This window comes from Stegodyphus dumicola, chromosome 9 (genome assembly GCF_044657685.1).
Source record: "Stegodyphus dumicola isolate Sdum_Otavi_A_Nest chromosome 9, ASM4465768v1".
Lineage (NCBI taxonomy): Eukaryota > Metazoa > Arthropoda > Arachnida > Araneae > Eresidae > Stegodyphus > Stegodyphus dumicola.
Genome location: NC_140776.1, coordinates 59,001,340 through 59,013,418, shown reverse-complemented (window position 1 = coordinate 59,013,418; position 12,079 = coordinate 59,001,340). Strand labels below are relative to the sequence as shown.

General features: G+C 33.4%; 2 protein-coding genes across 3 annotated transcripts in view; one reads left to right on the top strand and one right to left on the bottom strand.

The window, feature by feature from the left end:
- eIF3d1 (eukaryotic translation initiation factor 3 subunit d1) overlaps positions 1–4,976 on the bottom strand; it is a 32,021-nt gene extending 27,045 nt beyond the window's left edge. Inside the window, exons 1-3 of the mRNA XM_035376488.2 lie at positions 4,769–4,976; positions 1,657–1,702; positions 1,421–1,557 (exon numbers count right to left, since the gene is read on the bottom strand). Of these exons, the coding sequence (XP_035232379.1) occupies positions 1,421–1,557; positions 1,657–1,702; positions 4,769–4,903 (318 nt within the window). The 5' untranslated portion in view covers positions 4,904–4,976. The remainder of the gene's footprint in view (positions 1–1,420; positions 1,558–1,656; positions 1,703–4,768) is intronic.
- A 245-nt stretch (positions 4,977–5,221) lies between these two features.
- The window catches only part of LOC118204170 (forkhead box protein K1-like), a 71,788-nt gene continuing 64,930 nt past the window's right edge, over positions 5,222–12,079 (top strand). Inside the window, exon 1 of one of the 2 annotated variants that reach the window (XM_035376506.2) lies at positions 5,222–5,705. In XM_035376506.2, coding sequence (XP_035232397.1) covers positions 5,350–5,705 — 356 coding nt within the window. In that variant the 5' untranslated portion in view covers positions 5,222–5,349. The remainder of the gene's footprint in view (positions 5,706–12,079) is intronic. The other variant, XM_035376499.2, reaches the window with a different exon arrangement.

The window sequence follows — 12,079 nt, the reverse complement described above, 5'->3', positions numbered from 1 at the left end:
ATAGCTGATAGTGTCTACTGGCTGTAAAAGTGTAAATATCATTTTGTTATTAAGTACTTCTTTTTATGATTATTATTATTATTAAAGGAATAAAATGCATACAAAGTAGCACAGTTGGCTAGCGTTTATTTATATCCAATGTTACATGATTATAGTGACCATTAGCTCAAAAGTAGTATATCAACTGCACTTGAGTGATCGTAATGACGACTTTTGCCAAACTTGTGCAATTCTTTATATATATATTTTTTTTACAATGAAGACAGGTCAATTTGTATATGGTGACAAAAGCAAGGAAAAATTAGATTTTTTTTTTATTTGTTTTCAATTTTGCTAATATGTTCCTGTTTTAGGAAATTCTTATAATGAGGTACCATTTTTAAAAATGGAGTTGTCTTTCACGTCTTAGATTGGCAAAAATTAGTCATGAATGTAAGGTAACTTTTCAGGTGGGTTGGATGATAAAAAAGTACCAACCTAATTCCCAAGTACTGCTTTAAAATTAGTTTTACAGAAAAATAATAAAATCTCAGTAGTAAGCTGCAATGTATTTTTCAGATAATGTCACAACTGAATGGAAAAAAAATAGTTTCAAAATTAATTTACTTAGTTTTTTATGCAAACAAAATTTGAATGATGTCTGCATACTTACCAACTGTGAAAAGGTTAATCGAGCAGTGGGCTCCAGTTTTAGTATAGGGAGTTTGGATGCTACAGGATTATTACAGAATCATTTTCCTCTGTTTCCCCATCTAGCTCCAACTCGTCTGCTCTGTGTTTCAACTGATGTATACTATTAGCTAATAACTTATTTTTAATTATTTTAAATTTCCCTTTGAGAATTAGTACAGGAACTTAGTATGTATTACTCATATGTTTTTATTTTTACTTTTAAATAAATACACAATCTCACATGATAATCTGTTGCATATATATTGAATATATTACTGAATCTACATCATTTATTACAACTGCTCTACATTTTCAAAGTACCAGCCCTTTTTGTTTTTAAACTATTGACATGATTGATTTTATTTGTTTCACATTAACAAAACACATTAATTTTAATCATATATTGTTCATAAATATTTAAGGCTACTAAGAACACATAAACATAACAAAATTACTTTATAAATAAACTTCTAATTTATCAAATTTGTAATGTGCATTATACTGGTTGAATCTTCATAAAAAGGTTTACTAATAAATACATAGATTAAGACAAAGAAAGATGAAGCTGAAAAAAAGCAGGGTTAGGAGCATGAAATTTGCACAATTTAAATTTTACTACTTCAACTGATTTTATTCATTTCAAGTAAATTTTCCCAAGTAAAAAGTAAAAATCATGATCTCCCGTTAAAACCGGAAGAGTTGCTATGTCACACCAATACTCTGATATTAATTCTTTCTAAATGTATACCTGGTTCATGCGGAAGCGACCTCGTTGATGCATAGGCTTATGAACACGCGTTGTATCTACAAGTTGGAATGTAGTTTCATCTTCTTCATGGAAATATGCATATTGGCTGCCAGCACCAAACTGAGACTGGTATTTATCTAAAAAAGTGTTTTTATTTTGTTAGTTAATTTTCGCAGTTGAATTAAAAATGGAAATACAATTAATATGCACATATATTAATACTAATAAAGTCTTACTGGCATATCTTCTGTCTTGATAAGTATTTCCTGTCCAATCAGCAACCTACATAAAAATTGCATTAAATACACATTCCTATCATTTCATATTAAAGGGATTTCTTTTAAAAACTGAGTAGTTATTGTTCATAGGAGAGAAATTACCTTCAGTGAAAACATAATCCCATAAATTTGTATAAAAGAAAAAAAGTAGTTTTCTACATTTATATTTATTAAAAACAGACTTTATTATTAATAATTAAAAATTAAAATGCCAAAAAATTCACATCCCAGAATAGTAATTTGCATATTGATTTTCATGATATCATAGTCTACATCAAACATGATACTATCATAAATTAAGGAATTACTATCATAAATTAAAGTTATCATAAATTAAGGAAAAATCACAAAAATCAAGATTACTGAAAAAAGTTACATGTAGAATTTTATGAAACTTACCCATAATATACAACACATAGTATATCAAATAACATAAAAATAAATTACCAGACAATTATGGTAGTACAGAAATTAGCACATGCATAAAATGAACAAATCGAAGGTGTCAGTTTGCTATAGGAAAAGTACCTTCAATAGGGAATATGGTCGCCTCTAGAAGCAACACAGCACATACAGTGATGCGTGATGCTTTCAATTATGCGGTCTATCAGTTCCATAAGAAACGAGAGCCATTTCTATTGCAAAGCTGTTGCAAGTGCGAAAAGGGTCTGAGGGGGCAGACTGAGAACAGCTAGACGTCTCTCTAAATCATCTCAAACGTGGTCAATAGGATTCAAGTCCGGGGATCGAGCTGGCCACTCCATGCACATAATTGTTTCCTGTTGAAGATAATCACGTACGATGCGAGCCCTGTGTGGTCTTGAGTTATCGTTCCGTAACAGGAAAACATCACCTATTGCCCTAGCACATGTGCGCACATAAGCATCAAGGATGTCATCTCTATAAAGCGGAGCATTCATGGTTTCCACTGGAAAGACATGGAGATCTGTGCATCCACCCAAAGAGATACCACCCCAAACACAGACACTGCCTCTTCCGTATACATCTCTTTAATGGATGATAACGGGTTCCAGGTTCTCTCCATATCAAATAACACCTACTATCACTTTCTAGACTAAACCTGGACTCATCCGTAAAGAGAACAGCCTTCCACTGATCAAGCGTCCAGTGGACATGTTGTCATGCCTACTGCAAACGGTCCCTCCTATGGCATGACGTGAGCGGCACGCAAATGGCTGATCGTCTCGCATACAGACCACCTTCGTGAAGCCTTCTACGCACAGTTGACATTGACACCAACCTTCCAGTGGCTGCAGCAAGGGAGGATCTAAGAAGAGTCAGAGTAGCGGTTCTATTCCTGCGTGCACATAATGTCAAATATCGGTCATCGGCGCTCGTCGTAGCAGTTAGCTGTCCTTGGCTGAACCTCCTAGAGGTCGAATCCGTGGATTGAAATCGCCTCCAAAGTCTATAAACCACAGAAGGACTCACATTTAGCCATCTGGCCACTTCTGTTTGACTTTATCCTGCCTCTAGTCTCCCAATGGCTCTCCAAAGTAGTTCTGCAGGCAAATGATGCCTAGAGGTCAGTGTTACGAATTGGCTATCTCAGATTTCTAATGCCACTATCACAGTGAAATATGTGGGCTTGCTCTCAAACATGGACTTATATTCTTCTCGCAGATGACGTATTCCGAGTGCAGCGCCACTAATTTGCACATTGCAGTTTTACTCAGCTACTCTTACTTGGCAACATATTCAAATTTTACACGGTTTGGCTTATTTTTGAGGGAGTTATCGCTATTTTTGTGATTTTTCCTTAATTTATGATAACCAGTGTATCTGAATGTTACTCCCCTCCCTTGAAAATAAGTAAAATAAACATTAACATAAAAGACCAATAACCATTACCACAAATGACCGGCAAGCACTTAGTTAATATACAATACAGCAAATTTAAACAACAGTTCATTTGGCGAAATATATCAAACCTTTCCCGAAAAATTTATTGAATAGCATTCGTTTTACATAAAATGAATTGAATGAATATGTATGGCAAACTCATGTTTTTCTATCATACAATACAAATGTTAGCTGATTCTTTAAAAAACATAAATGCACAAAGCTGCTAATTACCATGTTTGATATATAAAGAGAAATTAGGATCTAATTCCTTAAATAAATTTTCTTAATAACTTCAAACTATTTTTTTAACGAACAATATTTATCTAAAGGCATTGCAGACAAAGGTAAAATCCTAGTATACAGTGCAGCCTTGGTGCGATTTTGAAAATTATTGCCAACACCAAACATGATCCAAAGAATGTCTATATATATATATATACTATACACTATATACATAGTATATACTATGTATAACTATATATTTTCTTTGAATGACCCGTTTACTACTCATCGTATAAGCTCCGTTTTTACTGCTCATCATAGAGTCGCCAAAAGTAGCCAAATCCCGTGTGCACCGGATACTAGGATTAAACTCAGACAAAAATTTGGGGAAAGTGCAGATTCACCCACTGCTTGGCGCGTTTTTAAGAATTGCACATACTCGGTATCCATGTACACGTCGACCTATTTTCACTTAAAAAACATCTTAGAATTGCACAAAAATGGCATTGCGCACTCTCATGACTTTATCCATGTACACATCGACTTATTTTCAAAGACAAGTGACAAAAATCCAATTCTTCTTACTAAAGCGCCAAACAAATAAGTGGACACCATTCTGCACTTTAGCCAAAAATTTAATGTCCGAAGATTTCTAAAAAACTGCATACCGACTGCTCTACAAAACATTACAACATGAATATTCATTAGAATGAAAATATAATTTCGTCAACAGATGTGCTTAACATAACATTAAGTATCTTTTAAGAAATAAAAAGTTTAAGATGCCTACTCTGGACGTTCAATATGCTGGAAGGAAATTTTGATTGACCTCGACGGGGGGAGAGTACATTTTATTATAGTATACTTGTGAATAATTATGTGTAACAATTTCCTGTCGAAATAACAGAAAATTCACTTCGAAATGGGTTAACATTTAATTTATGTATAAATATTTTAACTTATATATTAGGCTTCACTGTACCTTTCCTAAACGATCGTTTTTGGAAAACTGCTGGTAAGGCATATCTTTGAACTGATCCGGCAAAGTACACGGTCCCCATCCTGTTGGATTATCTTGTAACTGAGGAGGAACAAAATGATATTCAAATTCTGTCATTATTACAAAGGTTATTTTCACACATTAAATATGCCGTATGCTGGATGCCAACCGTATGCTTTTGAAGTTGAAGTAGTAGTCTTTTAGGGTTTACCCCATGCTGTCCTTGTTGCAATTAATAAATCAATATTTTGGACAACTTTTAATAGAAAGAGAAAAAATATAAATTAATTAAAATGGAAAAATATAAAATATAATTTAATAAAAACACATAAATATTTATTGCATAATATTTAATTTTATATATATATTTTTTTTTATTTTAACAGTTACTTGAAGAGGACTAATGTCCTAACCGTGTAACCTATATTGGATTATGGGTAATGTCAACAACGCATTTTCAGCATATAGACATTGCGTGCACATTAAGCGGTGTGTTTCGGGTAGCCATTTTTGTGAAGTAATTGTGTAAACACGTCGTAAACTAAGCTATATTACGCACAGTTATGTCTGGCGTGCAAACAGCAGATAATGACGCATGGGCTTTATTATCCCTTAACTCAGCACCATCTAGCCCCTCTAAAGTTTTATGGAGCCCGGAACCTAATGCTGCCGCTATTGCCAGGTTAGAAGGCAGGGAATTTGAGTATATGATTAGACAGAACCGAATCAGTATAGGTCGAAATAGTAGCCGAGGTGAAGTGGATGTGAATATGGGACATTCCAGTTTTATATCCAGAAAACATCTGGAAATATATTTTGAGAGCCCAAACTTTTACATGATTTGTAACGGCAAAAACGGGGTTTTTGTTGATGGAGTTTTCCAACGGAAAGGAGCTCCTCCACTGCAGTTGCCAAGAACGTAAGTACTTAAAGTCTTGACCAAACTTGTAGCAGTTTTTCTTAAATATGTAGCGAAATAGATGTTAAATAATGCGTGCAACTTAAGTTAAATATTTATAGATCCCCACAGTCACGTGATAATGAACAAATCAAACTTGCCGGCAACTGCAGACTGACCGCTCTGAAAAGAAAAAAATGTCATAGAAATTTTGGTACTTGAACGTTTAAATAAAATATCATCAATGTGTACTATAACTGGGTAAAAGAAGAGGTTAATAATAATGTGCGAAATATTTTTGAGACAAACTACAACTAACTGCGCTAGTCATTTCGTATCGGAATTTCTATAAATAATTACCATATTTTTAAATAGGTTGGAATAATTTTGAATTAACCTTTTATTAAATCCTGAAGGTTATTAGAAAAGGACAAAGAACGAGAAATGAAGAGTTTATAGAAAATGTAATATAATATATTGGCGCGTTGAATTTTTTCTGTATTAAATATCCAACATGAAAAAGATCTTGTGGATGTAATTTTGTAAAAAATACAAATTGAAGGTCTCATGCATTTTCATTTACTCAATAAAGTGTTTTAAATTTACATCTTCGGTAGTAGTTCAGTTTTAACAGTGTAGTGTATAAATGCATAAAAATGAATTTTGTTTGTCATCTGTTAACATAAAAGCAAATACTATAAAATGTGCTGGGCGACATATGCATGTTAGATCTTTATCCAGCTAACCCCCCCCCCCCAGAAAAAACACTTTCACGTGATGCCATGGAGTAAGATTATTTTCGCGACTCTTGCCTTAGGGCTTTGGTTAATTAATTAAAGAGATGATATTATATATACACATTAAATTTAATTCTTTTAATAAATGTTGTATATTTTAATAACATTATGTGTTTATTTTATTTGAATTTAATATTATGAATATTGGATGGTTCCTCAAGACTGAATGATTATTTTTGTTTTGCATGTTATTGTATGTAAACTTATTATAAGCTAAAATAAAATATATCATATTCATAAAATGATAAAATATTCATATAACATCTTCAGAATTATTGGTTAGCTTCAGCAAAGAGCCTTTTAAAGATTTGTTGTTTTTGTTAAAAATGCTCTGTAGATCGGGATTATATCAAATAGCCTGCTTATAATATCCGCTTCTATCTGTGAGGTACTAATTTAATTATTAAATCAAGATTGTATGATATATTATGCATGTATTATACAAGGAGTTCCCAAAATTATGCCCGCGGGTGCCATGGCGCGCACCGATTGTTCGATTGTTTAATGTGTGCCCGTTGACGTGCGATCACGATAAAAATGTTTTAGTTTTTGACAAAATTCTATTTGAAAGTTTTCTCATTTTTAATGAAATGGAAATTGCTTCCAACACAGATACCAGCACAAAGTGAAATGCAACTGTGGGTATAGTAAAGAATCGCCCACTTATTTGGCACTTTTTACAAGAGGATTTAAGAAAAATTGGATTTGGTTGATCTTTACATTATGGTAACTTGGCGTTTTTATGGCGAAAATTTGGCGACCAACTCTCCTACAGCAACCCTCTATTTTTTTTCCCCGCCGCCATTTTGTCTTCACAAAGTAAAGACATGTTTCTTTTCTTTTTATCTACTGAACACTTCTTCCAACAATCTACTAGCCGAATTACACTTATGCTAGAAATTTTATCTAACAAAACTGCTTAATCATGACAAATATTCACTGCAAAATTGGGAAAAAGTGCACAATACCATACTCCTTACGCGTTTTTCAAAATAACACATACACATAAACCATGTACATGCCGACTTATTTTTACTTAAAAAAACATCCCAGAATTGCACAAAAATGGCATTGCGCACACTCTTCACTATATCCATGTACACTGCTTTTTTCTCATAAATTAGAAAAATTTCACGAAAATACATGACAATTTTCTCAATCTTTAAACTCGGTAAAAAGAACATATGTGAAATTACCTGATTGCGAAAAAGTATTTACCCTTTCCAAATATGAACATTTCCACATATAAAATAAATAAAATATCCAAAAACTTTTACCTCTAAATCATCTATTACATTATACACGTCACCAACGAATTCATACCGCAAGCATTACAAATACTTAGTATCAAATATTTAAATTATTTCCATGCATGTTTACTTCAACTTAAACGTGTACCAAATTCCTACAAACATAAAATTCACAAAATAACTATCATTTAATTAAAATATCACTAAACCATGTACACGTCGACTTATTTTTACTTAAAAAAACATCCCAGAATTGCACAAAAAGTGCATTGTGCACACTCTTCACTATATCCATGTACACTGCTTTTTTCTCATAAATTAGAAAAATTTCACGAAAATACATGACAATTTTCTCAATCTTTAAACCCGGTAAAAAGAACATATATGAAATTACCTGATCGCGAAAAAGTATTTACCCTTTCCAAATATGAACATTTCCACATATAAAATAAATAAAATATCCAAAAACTTTTACCTCTAAATCATCTATTACATTATACACGTCACCAACGAATTCATACCGCAAGCATTACAAATACTTAGTATCAAATATTTAAATTATTTCCACGCACGTTTACTTCAACTAAAACGTATACCAAATTCCTACAAACATAAAATTCACAAAATAACTATCATTTAATTAAAATATAATTAAATTCAAAAACACTACTTAAATATAAATGAGCACATACATTAAATTAATACATACATAAATACCCATTTCGAATTCACTTTAGTTACAGCCATGGGATCCAAAAATTCACGAACACTGTTTCACACAACACAGAATAAAGCCAAATACAAAATTTCCAGATTTTTTCCCGATTTCCCCCCTTTTCCGATTAAAGAACCGTAATTCGTCCGTTAATATCACATGACATATCCCATGATCTCTCATTTCCCTCGCACAAAATAATGCGTAATCGGAACTGAGTACTGCTCACATTATTACCAAAGTCCCAGGTACCTTACCTTTATCGCCTTCAAAATGTCGCCAAACTACGAGTTACCATATTGTAAAGATCAACCGTGGATGTTTTTGTCAATTTTCTTTGACTTTTTTAGCGAAAATAGGTCGATGTGTACATGGATAAAGGGAGTGCGCAATGCCATTTTTGTGCAATTCTGGAATGTTTTTTTAAGTGAAAATGGGTCGATTTGTACATGGATACCGAGTATGTGCAATTCTTAAAAACGTGCCAAGCAGTGGCTGATTCTGCACTTTCCCTGCAACTGTTTTATGTGCATGTATTAACTTTATTTAACCATAAATTCACCTTGAAAAAGTAAATGGTGCCCGCTGTCCAACAGATATTCTAGAATGTGCATTTAGGGACAAAAAAAAGTTAGGGGACCCCTGTATTATACAATATATTACTATTCTGCCTATATGCATAGTGTTCCGGTTCTGTTTAAGAAGAGCATCAGAGACTTGTATGAACTTAACATCATTACCTTTGATGATTTTTGGCAGTACATGGAACTGACTTTGTGCAATTCTTTGACTGCCAAAAATTGCCATTACACAAATCCAAAATAACAAGTCAAAGAATTGTACAGACTCTGTATCCATGTGCACATCGACCTATTTTCACTTAAAAAAAATCTGATGTGTACACCACATGACTTCCTTGTACCGAATATTAAATTATATGCATTTTGTTTAAACTTATTGGATTTAATTAAATCTACTTCGCCGACAGCGCATAAACCACAATAGAATAAATGCATTCTTTAAAATTAACTATTTGTTTACCATAGCGACACTTTGGTGCTAGGTTCACTTAACAGTATTATATTTCGTTCATATTATTACTCAGAATGCACAAAATTTATATCATTTAAAGAATTATCTAATCGTTGCCACATGTTTTATTCAAATACTTTAATAAAGCTTAAACAATGTGTAAAAGAAATTAAGCTAACAAAACAAAAAAGAAACCGTTTTTCAAAGACGATTGAGTATTTCTCATTCAGTTAATTCAGTTCTCACTTCACGACAAGGCAAAAATACATAAAAACTCAAAATATCTGTATTAAAAATTACTAATTATAAAAAATTGGGTAAATCTTAAACACTTATTTCCTCGAAAAAATTCCAGAAAAGGATAAAGCATGATTTAATTCGCAATAATAAATGAAGGCGTTATCTTAGTTGTTGCAAAGCTATGTTTCTCTAGATTGGCAACAAATCCACTACTTTGCTGTTTCAAATGTAAACAAGCAATGGCCGCCATCAAAAAAATTATTAGGCTTAGCGGCACTTAAACAACTTTAAAATTGTTGATAATTCTAAAAATATTGCATACAGATTTACTAAAGGCATAAAAACCTTAACCGAAAGATAAGGGCAACATAATTCAATCATTTTTAAAGCAAAAAATGTACAATTTACAAACATATAAGCGTAAAGAAACTGAGATCACTGAGCCGGGTAACAGAGTGGATATATATATAAATGTATGGTAAAAGTATAGTTTAGGGTACCCCTTGCAAAACGTGCGGATTTTTGGCGGTACATGGAAACCGATTTTGTGCAATTCTTTGACTTGTTATTTTGGCTTGCGAAGCGGCGATTTTTTGCGCCAAAAATCGAAGCTACACAAAGTGAAAATAACAAGACAAACAATTGCACAAACTCGGTATCAATGTACATATCCACTTATTTTCACTTAAAAAAAAAATCCCGAATTGCACAAAAATGGCACTGTGCACTCCTTTGACTTTATCCATGTACACATTGATATGTTTCCACTTAAAAAGACAAAGGAGCACCCAATTCTACAATATAGGCAATCAAAAAATACATAATCTCAATAAAATACATTTTAAACCAAACAATAAAATTACATAAAAAAGGAAAAATGTGTTATATATTTAAGCACTACCAAAAGCAAATATTCACTTACCATGATTTTTGAGTTCGCTTCATACGCCGAGAGCCACGTAAAAATCAAAATCTCAATCACTCAAGTGACTTTTTTTTCAAACCAGGTACTCTTTCTGATCGAATGCTTCACATAGTGACCATCTGAACCTTTCTTCCTACAAACCCATTCAAACGGTTTTTACGTTCGACTAGACGCATATGCTTCCTACAAACAGGACACTTATAATGGCTACTAAGTAAACCTTCATTTACACACCAGTCAATTGAAGCTCTTTTTCCCTTTCGCTCCAAATAGTACAGAAACTTCAAATTAATCGTACTAAATTTGGCCATTATACCGTCTGAAGAATCAAACCGGTTGATCTTTGGATTATGGTAACTTTGCGAAAATTTGGCGACCAACTCTGCTACAGCAACCCTCTATTTTTTTTTTCCCCGCCGTCATTTTGTCTTCACGAAGTAAAGACATGTTTCTTTTTATTTACTCAACACTTTTTCCAACAATCTACTAGCCGAATTACACTTATGCTAGAAATTTTATGTAACAAAACTGCTTAATCATGACAAATATTAATTGCAAAATTGGGAAAAAGTGCACAATCGTCGCAAACTCCTTGCGCGTTTTTCAGAATAGCACATACACATAAACCATTTACACGTCGACTTATTTTTACTTAAAAAAAAATCCCAGAATTGCACAAAAATGGCATTGCGCACACTCTTCACTATATCCATGTACACTGCTTTTTTCTCATAAATTAGAAAAATTTCACGAAAATGCATAAAAATTGTGTGAATCTTTAAATTCGGTAAAAAAGGACATATATGAAATTACCTGACCGTGAAAAAGTATATACCCTTTCGAAGGATGGACATTTGCACGCATAAAATAAATAAAATATCCAAAAACTTTTACCTCTAAATTATCTACATTCACGTTTGTGAAAATTGCAACACCATGAAGGACTTACGCGAGTGAGCTGAAATTTTCAGGAAATGCAAAGTAGCGCATGATATGCAAATGATTAGAATTGCAAATCCGTAGCGCATGCGTATGCTGAGCAGCGCCCTCTGAACGGCTGATGGATCCGAATAAATAGACGGCTGTAGCGAGGCGTGTATGGTTATCGGTGGTTATCTGCTAGTGGTAAACGTTAACTCAATCTGTACTTATGCCTCTTCGACGAAAGAGAGCGAGATTTGAACAACTTACAGAGTTTGAACGAGGGAGAATCATCGGCCTTCGTGAAGCTGGATTGTCGTATCGTGCAGTAGCCTCTCGTGTGCAGCGTAACAGCAGCACAGTGATGTGCGTTTGGAAGCAGTGGACGGACGAGTGTCGGACAACTCGGAAATCCGGGAGTGGACCCCGAAATGTGACGTCAGCTAGCGATGATAGACACCTGGTCCGCATGGTGCGGACGGACCGTACAGCTTCCTCTAGACAATTGGCAGCAC